Below are 22061 nucleotides of genomic sequence, written 5' to 3'. Positions count from 1 at the left end.
TTAAGTTTTAGGTTGGGCTATCAAAGGGGACTGAGCAGCTAGGTAGAACAATGGATAGAGTGAGTCTCAAGTGTGGAGTCAGGACAACTCACCTTCTTGAATTCAAATTTGATCTCAGACACAAGCTATGTAGCTCTAGGCAAGTCACTCAGTTTCCTCATCTTTAAAATGAGAGGGAAAAGAACATATCTTTGTCCAAAAATCCCAAATGAAATCATAGTCAGACATGAATGAAAAACAACTGAACAGCAACTGATACGGGCATAGCCCCTTTAAGATCTACAACTTCCTGTGGGACTGATCTTTGATTTACAAGATCTGGTCAAAACCCCAAGGGGAGAGATCAGTATCTAAGCCAGTCTGGGCTTGTACCCAACCCCCAACTATCTTCTGCCACTATCTTTTCCCTCACCTCTGTTTTATGGTAAGAGTGGCCTTTTTCCTTGCCAAGGCAAACTCTTCTATGTGCACAAGTAATTTCATTTCTTTCTGTTTTCTGTAATAGATTTCATTCTCTATCACTCTTCCTTCTCTCCTATTCAATATCTCTTTCTACTGTGTTTCCTTAGACCACAAAAACATATTCATGTATTCCCCATCTTCAAAATTCTCATTGGATACATCCATTCTTCTATTTTTCCACATCTCTCCTCCTTTTTGTAGCTGATTTGAGTCCTCCATTTCCTTTTCTCTCATTCTCTTCTAAACTCTTTGAAATCTGACTTCCAGCCTCTTAATGTAATTAAAACTGTTTTCTCCAAAATTACCAGTGTTCTCTTAATTGCCAAATTTAATGGTCTTTTCTCAATCTTCATCCTTCTTGACCTCTCAGGAGTCTTTGACACTGTTGTTAATTACCCTATTATCCTTGATTCTTTCTTCTCTTTCTTATTTTATCCAAAAAGCCCTTACATCACTCCATTCACTGTAAACTCTTTGAGATCAGAGATTACTTGTTTTTGCTTTTTATTTTTCACCTTTCTTGGTAACCCCAGTGCTTAGCACAGTGCCTAGCATATAGTTGGTGCTTAATAAACTCTCATTGATTGACTGGATTTTAGATGAGATCTTACCTACCATAGAAAAACAGCACCTAAAAATGAATGTATTAGTTTATATTCTTACCTGTGGCATTTTTTGTTATTAATTTTTTTATGTACTTACTTTTTTATGGCATGGAATAAAAGCTGTTTTCTTTAACAACTCTACACAGTGGCTGCAGTCATCTTCAGTACAATTTCTAATAGGTCTTCTTGTTGTAACATCAAATAATTTGTCAAGTTCCCAGCTTTCAATAAACAATCCAATGTCATCCATATTTGTGATTATGGTGCCATTTTGCATCCTTAGGTCATCATTTGGGTCATCATTGCAAACACCTAAAAAGAGAGCATCACATTTACTGGAAAAAATCCACAAGAAAAAAGGTCATGAAGATAGTTGAGTCATAAAGGACTTGGTCATTTTAATATGTGATTTTGGAAAAGATTGGTTTAATAAGATGAACATGGCTTCAGGATGAAGGAACATGTAAAAGGTCTTAAAATCTCCAGTAGCAGGCATTCCCATACATATTGAATATCTTATAGTATACCCTAAGTACAATACATATGTGCAGAACTGAATTTTGTTGTTGTTGCAAAGAAAGAATTGTATTCGGAAGGTAAAAATAATCTGGGAAGAAATGGGAATGCCTGCCATCTAGAGGAGGGGGTGGAGGGAAGGAGGGGAAAAATATGGAATAGAAGGGAGTACAAGGGATAATGTTGTTAAAAAAAAAATTACCTATGCTTAGGTACTGTCAAAAAAATGTTATAATTATAAAAATTAATTTAAAAAATCTCTAGTAGCCTGAAAAATATAAGGTAAGATACAAAGGGGAAAAAAGATAATTTTAGCACTTAAAATAGTGGCAATGAAAATCCTGGCTTATGGGGAAAAAATAAATCTATCATTACAAATGATAAGTTTCAATTGTCTAGAAAATGCACATATACCAATTATTATCTCTGACTTTTACTACCTGTGTGCTCTAAGGCAGGACATTTAACTTCTTTGGGTCTTGTGTTTCTTACTCTATAAAGAAGAGGGTTGGATTAAATGGCCTCCAAGTTACTTCTAGTTCTATTCAGAGGAAGGAGGTAGAGTGAAAAAAAGGAGCAAAAGGAGGAGAAGAGGGAGGAGGAGGAAGAAGATGAAAAGGAAGAGTAGAAAAGGGAGGAAGGAAGAGGAGGAGGAAGAGAAAGAGGAGAAGGAGGGGCAGCTAGGTGGTATAGTGGATAGAGCTCCAATCCTGAAGTCAAATCTGGGCAAGTCACTTAACCCTAATTGCCTCAGCAAAAAAAAAAAAAAAAAAAAGGAGAAGGAAAAGTAGAGGATGAAAAATAAAAAGTAGAACATAAAGTAGAGGAAGAGGAAGAAGAAGAGGAGGAGGAGGGGGTAGAGAGGAAGGAGTGGGAGAGGGAGGAGGAGGAGGAGGAGGAGGAGGAGGAGGAGGAGGAGGAGGAGGAGGAGGAGGAGGAGGAGGAGGAGAAGAAGAAGAATTGGGATTTGAATCCAAGTCCTCTGACCCCAGAGTCACTTTTTTCACTATACTTCTCTGCCTCCTTATTTGATCTAGATTCATGATTTCATTGGTATGAGGAAATCTTAATATGGAAATTTCTTCCTTTAATGCAAATAGGCAACATTTTTTTTTTAAACTTACAGGTGAACTGAATTATTTGGGGACACTTGGAGTTCAAAAGACTTTCCCATGGTCAAACAGAAGGGTAAACTATCACTTTTAAAATCAGAAAATCAGGACACAGGGTCAGTATTTAACTCAATTTATGAAATTGAGGATCTAACATCTAAGGAGTACTGTATGCCACATGATCGAGACTATGCTAAAATAAATAAAACATAATCCCTGGACCCAAGGAGTTTACATTATCATAGACATGGAGAAAGGAAATGATCAGAAATAATGAGAACAGGGGCAGCTAGGTGGCGCAGTGGATAGAGCACCAGCCTTGAATTCAGGAGGACCAGAGTTCAAATCTGTCTCAGACACTTAACACTTCCTAGCTGTGTGACCCTGGGCAAGTCACTTAACCCCAGCCTCAGGGGGAAAAAAATAATAATAATGAGAGCACAAAGAATAACAAATGTAACTTCAGTAAAACAAAAGAATGTTGTGAAAATATTTCAATTTTAGAAGCAAATCTCACCACAAAGTCCTTCTGTGCTGTGATTAGCATTTGATGAAAAATCATAGTGAATATCTATAATTCCTGTAACATGAGCCCATCGAATTCTAAATCCTCCTGGAGTGGTAACAACATACATAGCACCAGTATCCTCAATAGAAAGGCCATTCTCTGAGAAAGGTAATGGTTCAATGGCAGAATCCACTTCTACCTAAAACATTTCCAAAATAACTTATTAATAAATGAAACTTGTTATACACATATCAGTTAAAATCAGAGTAATCCATGTTATTTTCTTCATATTATTAATCATCTTTGAAATTCATCTTTGGTTTCTAGTAGTTCCATGATTCTTTGCCATACTGCAACATCAGAAGATATTTGACATTAAAAGATGAGCCTCTCCATCCCCAGAAACTTGGCATTATCAAAAAAAAAAAAGTTTTGCAATTTTCCAAAAACAATCTAAGACCCTCCTGTCTTCCTGTTCAAGCTGGATGCACCTCATAGTTTATTTGCAGAGCTTGTCAAAGAAATGCATGCTGGTTTAGATAATAGGCATTCTTCATCCACGTATTTTTTTGAGTGGATAGCTAGATCAAATTCCATTATTTTGTAATATGTCTCATACTTTAAAAGATTCTTTATAATTTGTTTGAATTTGTTCCCCTAGTTATTTTCAGGATTTTATTTATCAATTACTTTTATCTTCTTAAAACTCTTCTTCTGTTACATGAAGTTATATTTTTATTTTTTTTAATCTTCTGTTGAAGGCTTTATTATCTCCTATTGTTATAAGAGGTGTCATTTATATGATGCTCTAATTTATTGCTTTACATATATGACCTTGATCCTCTCAATAATCCTGTTCAGTAGGGTATATAAGTATTGCTATCAACCCTATTACAGGGAGAAAATGAGGTTCAAAAAAGGTAAACAATTTGCCAATGGTCAAATACCTAATAAGTGTCAAATACAGGACTTGAGCCTATATAATAATACTGACTCAAAATCTAGCATGCTTTCCACTATATTCTGCTGCCTCTGGAGGTGTAACTCTATGTGTATATGAACATGAATTTCAATGAAATGAAAGGGAAGATAGAATTATTGCATTCTTAATTTTATAGTTCCTTTTTTTTGTGAAGTTTCTATTGACCTAAAATGGAAAACATAACCACTGCCTCTGTTAGATACTTAAAAAGGCAGTGTGGTATAATAGAAAAGAAACTGAATAAAAAAGTCTGAAAACCTGGTTTCTAAGTGTCAACAATGATCAATTGTTATATCATAGCCAGATGGGCTTACTTTGTCTTGGTTGTGTTATCTCTTGAGCAAGAATCATGAAACACAAAAGTTCTAAAATTTATTTTAATGCTAAAATTCTAGGGAGCTAGCTCCAAAGGTTTATTCATATAAATATGTGTGAATAGAGATATAAAATCCTCAGTCTAACATACTAAAAATGAAAGATACAAAGAGTTAGTCTGAATTATGGAATAGTTTCTATAATATCTATATCTATATCTACACAGATATAGAGAGAGATAGAGAGAGAAAGAGCTTGTTACCTTTACAAATACAAAATACTAAGAAGGAATCTAATCCTCACCAAATAAACCCTTACAGAGGGAGAAGAGATCACCAAGAGCAAGCAAGGGTTTATTAAGAACAAATGATGCTATAATGATATGCAAATTATGTTTGGGTAGCTTCTAGATTCATTAGATTTGAGCTAGAATAGACTTCAAATACCATCTAGTCCTGCCCTTCTTATTTTATGAATAAAAAAAATTAGAGCCAAATTCCTTGCCTAGGGAAACTCAGAAAGTAAGAAACATAAGGGATTTGAACCATCTTTCTGCTTCTAAATTCAATGCTCTTCTAACTAACTAACAATGTCATATTAGTTTTAATAAATCAAGGAAACACCATGGGCATAAAAAGGCATATTTCATCAAGGTTTTTGCCAAAGTTTATTATTACATCTTTGTTTAGAAGATGAATAAATAGGGATTAGATGTGCACATGTGTGAAATAACCAACAGACCATAAAAGGTATTAAGATATTAATAAACTATTACCAGTCCCAGAGATAGGTCTTTAGGAGAATGATTTGGATATGTGTTCATGGATCGGTTCTGTAGAACATATTTTAATTATGCCAATGAAGGAATAAATGTTGTTTGACAAGTACTTACCAAACACCTACTATATACCAGATATTGTGCTAAAAACTGGGGATACAAAAAAAGTCAAGCCTCTCCATGAAAAAAAAAAAGAAAAAGAAAAAAAAAGACCTTTCTCTTAAGGAATTCACAATTTAATGGGAATAGACATTGTACAAACAACTATGTATCAATAAAATAAATTGTAAATAATCAATAGAGGGAAAGGATTATAGGGATTGAGAAAGTAATTTGAGCTCAGAGTAAAGAGATGGAGTTTCTTGTTCAAATAACAATAGCAAGCAGGCCAGTGTCAATAAGTTCAGAATACCTGAGGAGGAGAGGGGTGGGAGTAAGGTATAAGAAGCCTAGAAAGTTAAGTGTGCACAATAACTAATATAAATACTTAGAGTATCTCAAAGGGCCTCAACTATAAAACAATGGAATGAATGGTATATTGAAGTTAATAAGATGAAATTTAAAGTAATATTCATAAATATAAAAATCAGCTACATGAATAAAAGAATTGAGAGAGGAAGCTAATACCTGAGTACTAAAGACATAAAATGCAAAATTTCTGACTTGGGCAAAGTCTGAATCAGAAGATCTCTGAAGTTCTTTCCAACTCTAAACATCTCACTCTTTCATTTTACCCTAGGAAAGTTCAATGATAAAAAGTTTTGTTTTCACTTTTTAAATATACTTCCTGCTAAATTTTAATTATTGCCATTTTATTCCATCCAAAAGATATTTAATAAGGAGTTCTTATACATATAGAAATTTTTGAGAAACTAGACAAAATACAAAGATTAAATAAAATCCATCCATAAAATTTTACCATCATGGAGATTACATTCTAAATGTTTTTTCAGTCATTTCCATCTTATGCTACTCTTTGTAATGCCATTTGGAGTTTTGTTGGCAAGGATACTAGAATAGTTTGCTATTTCCTTCTCTGCCTCATTTTATAGATGAGGAAACTGAGGCAAACAGAATTAGTGACCTGTTAAGAATCACACAGAAAAATAGTGTTTGAGGTCAGATTTGAATCCAGGATATCTTCCTGATTACAGGCCTGGCACTCTATCTATTGTGCCACCTGCTGTACTTTATATTCCACTGGATGTCTGTATACACTGATAAATTGAAATTCAATATTTTTGCATGTTAAAGTCTTGATTAAAATTCTAAATTTGACTTTGACTTTATTTGATTTATATATATATATGTATGTACATATATATATATATATATATAATGTTTAAGGAATGCTGAAGTTTAAAAAGTGAAAAGGGATGAAATGGAAAATATGTTGAGTTTGGAAAGAAGAGAACCTGGGTTCAGATCTGCTTCTAACATTTACTAGTTACACATTTTAACAAGGCTCTCCTGAGCTTCAGATTTCTCATCTTTAAGGGGAAAAAAAGGCAGAGAATGGGGTTGGGATGGAACACTGTTGTATCTACTTCATAGCTTTATTGAGATAATCTATTTAAAATAAGTCATACATGGAAGAAAATGGTAAATGATATTGCTGAGTTGGTTATGAACAAATTAGACACCTTAGTAGATCAGAAGTTTACAATAATATAAGTCCCTTAACTGGAAAAAAAATGTGAATTTTATTCGTTACCTTCCTTATTACTTTGATTTAATTATATTATATCATTACCTGTAGCAATATTCCTATTGCCATTCATTAATTGTTATGTTCTTACCTTTCTTTTTAAACGGTTGATAAGCACATTATATGTCAGTGATGTTATATTTAATTTCTTGAAGCAAAGATCTGATGTCTTCGCAGGCGAAACCTTTTTGGACAGAGACAAAAAATTGGAACTTTATGATTTTATATACAATAATGTCTGTAAGTAGAATACATAAAAATTTTAAATAACACTCACTAGCTTTCTTTTTGAATTTCCAATCTGAAAAAATACAAAAATACATTGTCAAAAATAATATATACTAAACCACTGTTTTTCCATTAAAATCAGATGCATCTAAGGTCACTTATATGTAACTGCTTAGGAGTAAAATAACCCCCAAAAAATAAAGTGTTTGCTTACAATAATATCTTGAAATTCCTCTCTTTCTCAGTTTCTTTGAAATTAGAGAATATTCTAATTGAAATTCTATTTAAAAAAAAATACTATATAGGGCCAAGAAAACATTGTATACAGCAACAACAATATTATATCCTGATCAACTGTGATATACTTGGTTCTTTTCAACAATGAAGTGATTCTGACTGATTCCAATAGACTTGTGATGGAGAAAGCCATCTGAATCTAAAGGGAGAACTATGGGGGTTGAATGTAGATCACAATATAATATTTTCACTTTTTGTTGTTATTGTTTGCTAGCTTGTCTTTTGCTTTCTCTTTTTATCCCTTTTGATCTGATTTTTCTTGTGCAGCATGATAAACATGGAAATATATTTAGTGTAATTGCATGTTTAACCTCTATTGGACTACTTTCTGTCTAAGGAAGAGGGAAAGTAGGGTAGGAGGAAGAAAAGTTTGGAACACAAGGTTTTGCAAAGATGAATGTTGAAACTGTATTATGAAAAATAAAAACTATTATTTTTCAAAATATAACTATATTTATATTATTCCTAATGAATGAATAATAAAGCATATTTCCTTTCTCTATGCAGAAATTTCAAGGACATTGCCTGAAGAATGCTGTATGTACTTCACTAAATAGCTGATTTTAGTTGGTTTTGCTTTGGTTTTTTTTATCCAAAAAAATTCAATTAAAATTAATATATTAGAAAATAACTGTGATTGCAATAAAAACATCAACAAAACAAAGAAAACATACACAAAATAAATGTAACTTACATGATTATTGGGACATTTCTCAATATGGGCAATTATGATTTCACCAGGAATCTGGACTAGAATATAAGAAGCCATACTATAAAGTGCCGCACTATTTCCATCAAATGTAATAATGCTTAGTTCTGACAACATTGAGCATCGACCTAAAAAATAAAAAAGTATAAGTTAGTCACTAAACTTAGCATAAACTCTTTATGCTTTTAGCTATTTCCCCAAAAGTACAAATGAAAAAAATCTTAAAAAGATAATTTTAATAGAGTTAACCAATAAAAAAATGCAAAGTTATATTTAAAATAGAAGTCTCAAATTTTAGTTAAAGATATTAACCTGATCCAATGACAAAAAGCAAATGTGATCCAAAAGGAAAAATATGAGAAGACAGTTCTTCTCCTTCCATTTCAGAACTAAAGGAGTCATTGGTATGAAATATTTCATATGTCAAATTATTTTTTTGATAGCTTCATAGGTTTGATTGTTTTTTTCTTCTTTGAAAAAATGCTATTAAGAATGACTCTTTGGATCAGGGATGCAGGGGAAAATCTTGTAGATGTAAAAGCAAAAGACATTAATAAAATTCTATGTGCATGTGGAAGTACATTTAGAAGAACTGCACAAATTTAATCCATATTGGATTGCTTTCTATCTGTGAGAGAAAGGGGTAGGATGGGAAAAAATTTGGAAGACATGTTTTTGCAAAGGTAAATGTTGAAAACTATCCTTGAATGTATTTAGAAAATTAAAAAGCTATAAAAACATTTTAAGTCTTTGAAAAAATACTTTTTAAAAACATGTCACATAACACTGATACACTATTGGCAGAATTGTAAACTGATTCAATTTTTCTAGAAAATTATTTGGAACAAAGTCCAAAAGCTACAAAACTGTACATATCTTTTAAATAAGGAATACTACTACTACAAATATCATCAAAAAGTTTTTGTTTTTGTTTTTGTTTTTGTTTTTTTTTAAGGAAAGGGTAAAAATATTTATAAAGAACCTTTTTCTGGTGGCAAAGAACTGGAAATCATGGAAGTCAATTAGTTGGAGAATAGCTCAACAAATTGTGGTATATAACCATGATGGAATAGAACTATACTAAAAGAAACGATAAGGAATATGCTTTCAGAAAAATCTAGGAAGACTTCTAATATCTCATACAAAGTGAAGTGAACAGAACCAGAAGATTGTACAGATAACAGCAATTATTATATAATGATCAGTTCTGAATGACTTTACTATTCTAAGAAATACAATGATTTAAGACAATTGTGAAGAACTTATTGATGAAAAAAGCTAACCACCTTCAGAGAAGGAATGGTGGAGTCTGAATGCAAATTGAAGCATACATCTTTTTAATTTTTTAATTGGGGTTTTTTGCTATTTTCTTTTACAACATAACTAATAAGGAAAAGTTTTCTATGATAACATACATATATGTATAAATATATGTATATCTATATAATTTATATAAAATTGTTTGCCTTCTCAAGTAGAAGGAAATGAAAAAATCTGGAGCTCAAAAAAATTTAAATGAATATTAGAAAGACTTTACATGTGGTTAGAAAAAATAATTTTAAAATGTCACAACAGTGCCAGTTGTACTTGCTTTTATATGTACAAAGTTCAAAACCCATTCTTCACATTATAGTATAAACCCATCATCAAAAATTGTTAAATTTCCCAGAACTTAATAAAATTCCATAGTTTACTTAAGTATAGAAAAGTTTACATGAAAATTATAAATATAGATTTGATTTTGCCTAAAAGGCTAAGAAATAATATCTCTCTAGTTATACTGAAGGGGGGAAATGGTTCTTTCTAAAAAGGGGTAAAACATTATCTATTTCAATTCCTATTTTGAACACACTATTAAAGGTCTCACAACTTTGAAATGTCTGTTAGTGAATTTTTATTTATTTTTTTTCTGAGGCAATTGGGGTTGTGACTTGCCCAGGGTCACACAGCTAGGAAGTATTAAGTGTCTGAGGTCCGATTTGAACTCAGATTCTCCTGACCTAAGGGCTGGTGCTCTATCCACTGCACCACCTAGCTGCCTCTGAATTATTATTATTTTTTTTAATAAATGCTATTGACATCTTTTTTTTTACATCACCTAAAGTTATCCTGTCTCATTCTTCCTCCTTTTCATCACATAATAAAGACTATATTTTGTTTTGTTTTGTTTTGTTTTGTTTTTAAAAAGAGAAGAGAAAAATCAGCAAAGCAAAGCAATACATTGAAAAAATCCAAATATCTTTGCAATTTTCTACACTTATAAACCTTGTACTTCTGCAAAGCAGTAGGAAAAGGTATCTTCTCATATCTCTTCAATGAATCATTTTTAAAAATAAAAATTAATCCTTATAATTGTGTTCTTTAACTTTTAATTTTTTTTTTCTTGATACCATTGTCATTAATGGTTAGGATCATGCTTTCCATATTTAGAAGGAAACACGGCAACTTCTGAATACCCTATCCAAACGTACAAGGACATTCCCATTCAGGACAGCAGGTGTCATTGTTCACTTGAACAGGCATTCCTCGAAAACCACAGTCAGGTATGGTTGTGTCCTTTGGGCAATTGCTTGATAGGTTGAACAATATCCATTCCTTATTAATACATACATATTGGTAACAAGTAAAAGTAGGTTCCATATATTCTGGCTATTAATAAAAAAAGCAAAGTAAAAATACAAATTATTTCAATTTCCAAAGCAAAAATTTTATTATATTATATTTATTTAACAAAGCAATGTACAAGGCATTGAGGTAAACTCTAGAGATACAAAAAAATAATATTTGTCCTCAAGGAATTTAGATAGAGGATAGAAGATATGCAAAAAGAAAAAATGTAAACTATGTAGAATATAAGATAATGTAATTTTAAAAAGGAAGGAATACTCTAGGTAAAAGGATAATAACTGGTAACCTATATATGGTGGTGTAAAGTTTATAAAGAGTTTTATAGATATCTGATTTTAAGGCCTCTTGTAGGAAGTAGAACATGAGCTGCACTTTGAAGGAACCTAATGATTCTGTGAGGTGAAGATGAGAAAAGAGAATGTTCCAAGCTTGGAAAATTATAGAAGGGCTGAGGAAGGAGAATAAATGTCATATGCACAGAACCGAGAACAGTCAATTTGACTATAAGAAAGAATATATGAAGAAGAAGAATTTGAAATTAGATCAGAATGGCAGAATGAGCATTTTATATTTTATCCTAGGAACAATAAGGATCAATATAAAAGATTTGAGTAGTGCTGAGAAAGTGATGTGATTTTTGTATTTTTATCTTTTATGGATTTCAGTTTGCCAGGTGAGTAGATAATGAATTGAAGAGGGCAGAAACTAGAGGCAGGAAAGACACTTAGGAGGCAATTATTTTAAAAGTGATCAAAGCCTAGGGTTATGTGAGTAGAGAAAAAGGGATAGAAAGATATTGTGGAAGTAGAATAAAACTTGGAAACTGATTGGATATAATGACACATACAGTTAAGGGACAAGGAGGTAGAAAAGATGTTATACAAATAAAAATGCAAATATGCAAAATACAAATCAAATGTAAAAATGTAGCTGAGGTCATTTCTCTAATTTAAGAACTTTTATAATATTATCAATTAATGATTTACTAAAAGTAATAGCCCATTTATTGTAGAATAATGAATACTGACTTAATCTAAGTTTTAAGAGTTTTAATTAATTTTAATTAATTTAATAATAAGCTTTAGAGTTTTAATTGCCCAGAATTAGTCAGTCATCTTTAGCCTGAATTTTTGAAAATGCTTGTTTTTGTTTTCAGAATCACCTATTCAGTTTTTGTCACAACATCTTGACACCTAAATAATTTGAATAGATTTGAAATAAAATTATAAACTAATGGTGTCCAAATATCTCTTGGGAAAACTTACTTTTGCAATAATATGTATTTCCAGAAGCAGAAATATGATGGATAGTACACTTTACAGATCACAAGATGAAGTGTTAGATAAAAGCTTAAAGATCATCTAAGACCTTTATTTTATAAATGAATTAGCTAAAACATAAAGAAATTAAGAGATTTGCCTTATAAAGAAATTAAGAGATTTGCCTTATAAAGAAATTAAGAGATTTGTCACATAGGAGTTGTGACAAAACTGGGGTTGTCAGGTTATCTAAAAACTGGCAATTTTCCCCACTACACCTTGAAATCAGATCTTTTGGGGTCTAAGTTATCCTTCTTCAATTTTTAGGTTGTTACCCAAAGAGAGCTAAATAGAGTCGAGACAAAGTTCATTCTATTTAATGTGTTTAATTATACAAATTGGGAAATATAAATGGTATATCCAATTTTAATGTAATCAAAAAGCTGCATGTAAAATATTATATGAATCATGTCTGGGTCTCTTTTGCCATCATGGAGTCACATAGAGGATCTTGTTCATTGATTCCAAGTAAATTTCACTTAAAATAATTTCACTAGTCATAGGACCTAGAGATTATTTGAGGGAATACATGTTTGCCTGGGATGTACCACACAAATTTCCTTCAACCAATTGAAAATTCACAAAATATCTGCTTGATCAGGGGATTCAAAAATAAAATAAAACTAAAATGAACATATACAAATGTACATGATCTATATTTCCATCTTTCATTCAGATAGTGATAAGATAATATGAAAACTAAAAAGATATTTCTTTCTTCTACTTAAGTCCTTCTGTGGTTTCCTTCATTGTATGATAATATTCCAAATTCTCAGAGGCAAGAAGAACACAGGCTTTGGCAGGCACTACAATTAGGAAAGACTTTGTGGATAGGCATTGATAACAAGTTAGATACTTCTTTCAGCTAAGGACTGGCCTATATAAAACATACACAGCCTCTTTATTAAATGATTCAATAGTTTTGAAGAAGATCTTCATAACTCCAAAACTAATTTTTAAGAATTTCAATAGTTCATTTAAAATAAACAAGAAATATTTTTACTGTTTGAACATCTTTTGTATTTTGAAATATATCATTCTAACTTTGCTGTATGTTTTAGTTTTCCATATTATATAAAAATGCAATTTCCATTTTGAAATATTTCTTTAATAGTTAAAAATTCTGATTAAATGAAACATTTTTCAATTAGTTATTTTAATACATTATAGCAGTGGAGAAATGAAATTGACAAGAAATATTCGAATGATTTATGATAATACAATTATCAACAAAATGATAGACTTAGGCATTTGTATTTTTAAATAATGGACCATAAAAGCAAAAAAAAAAAGGCTAAACAAATTTCATTCAGAAAATTAGTTGATAATATTTTGTGAAAGTTATTTAGATTATTATCTTACAACTTGCTCCCAAAATTTTCCTTTTGAATGAATGACTTAAACATGAAAAAAAAAACCTTCTACAAAATATTTTTAAATGTAGAATAAAGTATTTATCTAAATTATGGAGAGGAGATTTTTTTAAATTTGACAAATAGAAGAAACTCATTAGGGATGCAATAGATGTGATTGACTATATGAAAATTTAAAAAAATTAACAAAACAATATAATTTTAAAAAGAAAATAATCAATTGATAAATGGCATAAACTAAGTGAAGACCTCTCATTGGAATGTGGCCTTGAGAAAGCAATAATAAGTTGAGCTATAGCCATAAAACTACTGGTAGATTGTCTTGAATGAATATTTCCCTTTCTCTTTCTCCCCCACTTCTTAAATACCATTTAAATACTTCTTTTAAAGGTGATATTGGCTTTGGAAATCCAGGTACCAGAATTGTTTCATGCAAAAATATCTATTTGTATAGCAGTCTTCCAGGGAACTTTGAATTAAAAGTTTGATATTTTTTTTGTTTGTTTCTAGGATAGATTTCCATGTTTAGAGTATAAGTCTGGACTCCTCCAGACAATGGGAAAAAAGGTTGGGGGTTAGGGTGGGAGCTTCTACAATTTAGGGTATGTTCAATCTTGTGTTTTGCAATTTGCACTACCCTACTAACACCTTGTCTATTGGGAGTTGTTCTTTTTCATGAGATCATAATAAATTCTTTTTTTTGCTTTTTTTTGCCTTTAGAGTTTCTGATTTTAATATGGGTAGGGGTCAGTGTTCCACACAATTGAGAAAAATATTTGTGGTAATTACAAAATAATAATACCCTCTAAAAACATGAGACTACTAAGAAATCATAGTGATAATTCCCAATATACTATGTGTAAGTTGTCAAAGGAAATAAACAATTATAAAAGGAAAAAACTCAAATTGTTAGCATTCTTTTAAAAATATATTTAACCTTATGACATCAAATAGAATTAAATTAAAATTTTAAAGGTGCCATCTAATTCCTACTGAATTGGTAAAAATAATTAAAAGCAACAAAACTCAAGGAAAGAATTACAAACATAAAAATTATTTTTAGAGATCCATCTGGCAGCTCATGCTAAGTTATAAGCATAGTCATGTTCTTTGATCCAATGATTTTATTATTGAGAATATGCCCCAAAACTTTTTTAAAAAACTATCTATTCAAAGATATAAAATTATATAAATTGATTATGTAAAATTATATAAAATTATTATATAAACTTGATTTAAAAAACATATATATCTGTTAAAAAGAAAAGGCTAAATAAATATTGGAATGTTAATGTATAATATGATAAAAATCAAAATCTCTTAATATAAAGAATAAAAAATAAACCTGGGAAGATATTTATCTAATAATACAGATCTACAAAAGTAGAACCAGAAGAATATACAATATAAGAGGAAAAATAAAGAGAACAAAGGGAGAAAGAATCTTTGTTAAGCAATTACTGCCCTTCAGGTGCGAAGTGATGAAAATATTTATACAAGCAAAACAAAAAGCACCTCCCAAACTGTTATAATACTATATGCACTGAAATTAATTTAAATATAAATGTCTCCTAAGCAAGTTTATTTTACTAAATTTGATATCCAGCTTTTAATAAAATTTGTTGTTGTTGTTGTTGTTTTTTAAAAAAAGCAAACTACCACAGTTTTAACAAAACTAAAACTGAGAGAGTGCCTTTGATACAATAATATAGAAAAAATTTTTAACAAATTGTTCAGACATATTACCACACATTCTGAAGCAGGAGTAGGAGCCCCCTCTTCTGGGCATTCAGATGGAACATATGCAGCAGGACCCACTGTAGGGAACATCAGAATAGCAATGTATCAAATTATTATCCTTACTGGAGTCCAGAAATGTTAAGGAATTTACCCAAAATCAGTAATGAGATTAAAGCCACATCCTCTGACTTGAGATTCAGTGGCCTTTTCAATGTACAACACACCAATCCCATACCTTGTTTTATAGTTGCCCACATTTCTAAAGTACATGATCAAAGATTTTTCCACATGTGACCTCTTGTAATTTGGGTAGAATAGCTTTTCTTAATAAGAAGTTTGTCAACATCCTATTTTCTCATTATTGAAATTAATAGAATAGTCCCAGAATGTGGTAAATGGGATAGATGAATGCAAATAATAGTTAATGATAGAACTGTTCCAAGTCTGATTCAGGGTAATGTAAGTTTTAATATTATTGCTGCCAGTAAATACCTGTTTCCCCTGGCTTTGGAGGCTTGACTATTACAGCTTCTGTAACTGGCACAGGTATACCTATAAAGAAACAGAGATTGGTTTTTTAAATCATATTTTTGTGAGAGTAGACTCATGAAAATTCAAATAGTACAGAAGATCCCAACCTAAGCATGGGGATCCCATATAACTCTAAAAGACTTTAAGGAACCCTAAAGGAAGGTAGGACTATTAATATCCTCTAATTTAAAAAATTAAGGGATATGTATATAAGTACAATAATCTTTTAAATGAATTTATATTTTAAATATCATAGCTGCTACACATATTTGAAAGCAGGAAGAAAAATGTGAAGAAACTATATTATAACCATAGTTTAAATTTCTTTAGATTATTCCAAAAGTTTATCCCAAAAATTCACTTTTAAACTTTAACACCTTAAAATCATACTAAGACTTTTAAAAAATTCTGCATACCAAAAGGCCATCAAACTATGAATACCTTTTGATCCAGCAGTGTCTCAGATGAGTCTGTATCCCAAAGAGATCATAAAAAAGGGAAAGAAACCTACATGTGCAAAATGTTTGTAGCAGCCCTTTTTGTAGTGACAAGGAACTTGAAACTGAGTGGATACCCATCAGTTGGGGAATGGCTAAATAAGTTATGATATGTAACTGTTATGAAATATTATCGTTCTATAAGAAACAATCTGCAGGATGATTTCAGAAAGGCCTGAAGAAACCTACATGAACTAATGTTAAAGTTAGTAGAACCAAGAGACCATTGTACACAGAAACAACAAGATTACGTGATGATCAACTCTGATGGACACGGTTCTTTTCAATAACGAGGTGATTTAGACCAATTCCAATAGACTTGTGGTGGAGAAATCCATCTATATCCAAGAAGACTCCTGTGGGGACTGAATGTGAATCACCACATAGTATTTTCAATCTTTTTATTGTTGGTTTTTTTTTCTTTTCTCTTTTTTTCTTTTTGATATGATTTTTCTTGTGCAGTATGATAAATGTGGAAACATATATAATAGAATTCCACATGTTTAACTTAGATTACCTGCTATCTAGAGGAGAAGGTGGGGAGAGGGAGGGAGATAAATTTGAAAAAAAAAGCCTTTCAAGGGTGAATGTTGAAAACTTTGCATACATTTTGAAAATAAAAGGCTATTATTAAAAAATAAATACAATAAAAAGGACATTCTGCATAGTTGGTTAAAGTTTGCAAAGCATTATATATGTATATAGGTTAGTATAGATGTATTATGCATGCATATATGTATACATATATACCTCATGTCATAGATTATCATCAAAGCTACATCTGGAAAGAATTTCAGATGTCATGTAGTCTAATTTCCTCATTTTATAAATGAGGAAATTGAGGCACTAATAGGTTAAATGGTGTGTCCCAGGTCATATAATTAGTGGTATAGTGGTTAGAAAGCTGTCCATGGATTAAGAAATAACTGAGTTCTAATCCTGATTCTGGCATATGCTTTTAAATTGCTTAATCTCTCAGTGTCTCCGCACAGCTAAAACAAACTGCATAAAAGGTAATGATCTTAATTAGTTCCTAATACTAATGAAATAACAGATCCAGTTCCTATCTCTGTCCTTATATAAATAATGTTAGAAGTGGGATTTGAATCCAAGTCCTCTGAATTTGATGCCAGTGCTCTTCTTTATGGCAACTTTATGAAGTAGATGCTATAATTGTACTGATTTATAGAGACCCAGAGAAGATAAGGGATTTGCCCAGGGTTACACAAGTAGTACATTTCTGAGGCAAGATTTGAACCCAGGTATTCCTGACTGCAATCTACAATTAAATCTAATCCAAAACATTTCTTAAGTGAATACTGGATGCTAGACATGGTGCTAGGTATTGTGTATACAAAGATAAAAATGAAATCATCTCTGCCTTCAAGGGGCTTCCAGTCTATCAGAGGAAATAATATGTATAAGTATTGTATATATAAATACAACCAACTAATAAATAAATACAACCGCTGCTCAATATCCTGAGGTATGTCTGCTTTTTTTTATTATACTGAATTTTGTTACTTCTATTTTAGAAGCTAAAGATCAGATTGGCAAGGCTTTACATAGGATTATTGAACCCATTACAGTAAACCCAATGGATTCTTAAAGCTCCTTTACTTATACATTGAGAGCCATTAGATGTGGGAGTCTTAAGGATCAAATTATGCTTTAGGAAGAAGGAGTAATGATGAGAAATTATATAATGAAAATGAACAAATATCGACCATAAAACCCAGGGAAATCATAACAGATGACTTCTAATATGAAAATTATTAGCCATTACATAGAAAAACAAATAAATATTTTGACACAATAAAATAAAACACATACTTACAGTCTGCAGGATAAACACATTTAAGTGTGACTTCATCAAGGATCATATTTTTAGGACAGTATGGCAAGCATCCTTCAACCCTTTAAATATGTATTTTAAAAAGGTATAAGAATCAATCTTAAAGTAAGAAAAATAGAATCACAATGCATGAAAAAAATTATTAAATGCCTACTATGAAAAAAATACTATAATATATTTAACCGAGGCATTATCTTCCATAATTTCTTTGCATGATCCTCTGATAAGCCTTACACCCTTCCATAAGAATTGCTTCTCATGATCTCTTTCCCTTTTCACACACTAGTATGTGATAGAGATTATGCTGTGTGATTTCAATAATGTTTTCAACATATTTCTGTCACTTGATGTTATTTAAGGATATTTTAACACATTATTAATGATGTCAGTTGAGCTTTGAGTTAAACAAAATATCTCAAATTTGAGGATAAAGGACATTCCAGGAATGTGATACAGCCTAGTCAAAGGCAAAGATAGAAAAGATGTTGTGTTATGCAAAGGAACAGCAAGTAGGTCATTGAAGAAATTGATGTATAGTATAGCTAAAAAGCTGATCTGGCCCGAATTGTGAAGTACTTCAAATGACAAAGAGAGAATTTCTATTTTTTCATAGAGACAAGAGGAATTCCTGAAGTCGGGAGAGTGACTTGCTCAAGCATTAGTTTTAGGAATAGAAATTGGGCAGTCACATGAAAAATGAAGAAGGGAGACACTAAAGATAGAGATACCAATTAGAAGACTCTTGCTATCTAGTAGTGATTAGAGACTGGAGTAAGATGGTGACCATGTGAGTGGAGAGAGGAGACAGATATGAGAAATGTTGTGGAGGCCAAACTCTTAAAAACTTGAAATATTGAGGGATGAATAAGATTGAGAAATCAATGGATTGCAAAACAGAATGACTGAAAAAACTGTAATAACTTCAATAGAAATAGTGAAGTTCAGAAAAGAGATAGACTTAGAGAAAAAGAATAAATTCTGTGTTGGACACATTTCATGTAAAATTATTCATACTAGCTATATAACCTTGTACAAATCTCTTTACCTCTCAATGCTCAAGAAATGTCTCCAAGACTAAACATAGTAATGTAGATGACAATTTACAATGGGAGGAATAGAATTTCTTTATGTGGTGTTCCCAATATCAGTGGAATCATAGATCTAGTTGCTCCTCTCATCACCCAACAACAACAACCAAAATAATGGGAAATATAATTAATAACATTCATTTGTGCTACTTTCCCTCCTGCTTTTTTCGATAAAGAATCACATAATTTGTTCTTTGAAAAGAATATTCTAACAATCCTTAGATCAATCATGAATCTAAGGTGAGCCTTGAGCTCAAAAGAGAGACTGGGTCTAATATATAAGATCTGTGATATAAATACACTGATACTCTCTCCAAAGATACAGCTTTCATTTCTATTCATTTTCCTCTCCTATAAAATGAGGGAGTTCTACCATATGATCTCTAAGGCCTTTTAAAAGTGAAAAATTTTATAATACAATAATTAACTTATTATTTGATTATGATGAAATTAAGCAGCATGAGATAGAAAACTAAATTATCTGACTTAATATGCAACAAGAAAATGGTATTTACACACATATATTGTATCTGGGTTATATAGTAACATATGTAAAATGTATGGGATTGCCTGTCATGGGGGGGAGGGGTGTAAGGAGGGGGGGGTAATTTGGAAAAATGAATACAGGGGATAATATTATTTTTAAAAATTACTCATGCATATATACTGTGGGAAAAATTCTAAATAAAATTTTAAAAAAAGAAATAAAGAACAAGAATAAAAAAAAAAGAAAACTAAATTATCTGGAGTCAAAATCTAAGATCAAATTCAACTTTAGGAAAGCTACTAAATTTCTGTTCCTTCATTTGTAAAATGATACTGGCAGACAAGGTGCTCTCTGACCACACTGAAATCTATGATCATAGGATTACTTTCTTCCCTAAAACCAATGAGCCTATGATTCAGGCTAAAACTGCCACTAGGGGGCACTCAGCCTACAGGTGGAACTATTCTTAGAGGCTTAAAAAAATTAATTGGTTTCAGATTTTACTGGGTTCTTTTTGCTCTTTCTAAAGTTATTTGTGTCACTTAAGCCTTTCAGAATGATCAATATCTAAACTGCTTCTTTCATGATGTTCATTTAAACTGTGTATCATATCTCCCATTATATTTTGCTGGGGTCCTGTCAACCCCAAAAATAGGAGAGGAAAAAAAAAAAAAGACAACCTTCTACATGCCTGACAAAGAATGGAGCCCACATAGTATCATTGGATCTCAGCAGACAATTTATTTTTTAATAAATGTACAAAGAACTCATTTCATGATCCAAATACTAAGCCAGTAAAGGACCAATTCTTGCTTTTCTAGGTTCTATTAAGCTTTAAGCTTTGGGTTTAAGTCCTAGTGTTAAAATATCCTATGTTAAAGTAAATGTTAAAAGTACCAGTCTAGGTAATGAAAGGCTTATCACTAGCAGTCTGTCTACTAGATGATGAATTTTTCAGTTACCATTCATGCTTCTTTCTACAAAGACAGATATATTACAATCTGCAGACCTGGATCCCAGATCTTTTCAAATTTTAAAACATTAATTCATTAGTTCAATATTGGATGAGGCAGCTAGGTGGCAAAATGAATAGTGCTAATTAGGCATATGGAAGATATGAGTTTAAACAAGACTTCAGATACTACTTAGTTATATGACTTCAGGTAAGCCACTTAAATCTCTTTACCTCAATTCTTTTAACATCACCTATCTTGTAGAGTTGTGAGTATCAAATCAGATAACTGTAAGAAGCACTAATTAGCACAGAGGTTAGCAAATATTATGTTTAAATGTTTAATAGGAATAAATGTTTATTCTTTTTCCCTCTTCAATTAACATTTTCTAAACAATGGCCATGTACAACTTACTATACTAGGAGTTGGAATAAATAAAAGCAAAATTCCATCTATATTTATACTATTTCATAGTAAAATTGACTTGACCTTTCTAAGATAAACATTTCAAATCATATCTATACCCAATTTTCAGTCCAATTATATAAAATATTAGGTTTAGTAGTAGTTTAAGTATAACAACATATTTATAAATATATATGTATATGTATTCAATGATGTATTATAAATACATGCATGTTTTGATTTGGGTGGGAAATTCTCCATGAGGAAACAACTTCCACCAATGCACAATAGTTTGTCATAATCTGTCTTAGAGATTTGTTTGGGGTGCTCTGTGCCCAGGGTCACAAAGTACACCCATGATGTACAAGGCAGCTCTTTATTAATTACTCCATTAATTACCTTTCCAAAAGTTATATTTAGATATAACTAGAAACAAATATATATGCCACATATAAAATTATATATCTTCTTTATGGTAATTCTGTGTATAATAAGAAGGTTAACATTGATGTGGTTTCATTCTTCAAGAAACTTGCTGGTCATTACAGATCTCACTTTTAAAGCATGTTAATGTTTGCAAAGAGCCTTACAAATATTATCCCATTTTATCCTCACAACAACCTTGGGAGATAAGTGTGGCTTGCCTAGAGTCACACAGCTCCCTAGTGTCTAAAGCCATATTTGAAATGGCATCTTCCTGACTCCAGATTTAGCACTTTACCCACTGTTCCAACTACCTGTCCTAGTTATAATACTAACAGAAAATATTCTAAAAATTGTCTATACACCCTTTGATGGCTCCACCACCCTTATTACAAAAGTGAGAAGGGGTTATACAAGAGTGAATCATTAAGTCAGAACTTATACTTTACTGGCATGGTCTGGATTTGTCTTTATTATATGACATAAAATGTTTTGTATCCATAATATTATATTATGCATTTCATATTACATGATATCATGAT

At 31.3% G+C, this 22061-nt stretch overlaps 1 protein-coding gene across 1 annotated transcript in view; it reads right to left on the bottom strand.

Moving 5' to 3' along the window:
- OTOGL (otogelin like) overlaps positions 1-22061 on the bottom strand; it is a 209691-nt gene that overhangs the window by 39994 nt on the left and 147636 nt on the right. Inside the window, 9 exon segments of the mRNA XM_074270858.1 lie at positions 1165-1379; positions 3213-3402; positions 7078-7170; positions 7264-7287; positions 8206-8348; positions 10692-10869; positions 15287-15357; positions 15773-15832; positions 18146-18225. Coding sequence (XP_074126959.1) covers positions 1165-1379; positions 3213-3402; positions 7078-7170; positions 7264-7287; positions 8206-8348; positions 10692-10869; positions 15287-15357; positions 15773-15832; positions 18146-18225 — 1054 coding nt within the window.

The sequence above is a fragment of the Sminthopsis crassicaudata genome, chromosome 5 (assembly GCF_048593235.1).
Source record: "Sminthopsis crassicaudata isolate SCR6 chromosome 5, ASM4859323v1, whole genome shotgun sequence".
In the NCBI taxonomy this organism is placed as follows: domain Eukaryota; kingdom Metazoa; phylum Chordata; class Mammalia; order Dasyuromorphia; family Dasyuridae; genus Sminthopsis; species Sminthopsis crassicaudata.
The sequence above is the reverse complement of the archived record's forward strand: the minus strand, read 5'-3'. Positions and strand labels throughout refer to the sequence as shown.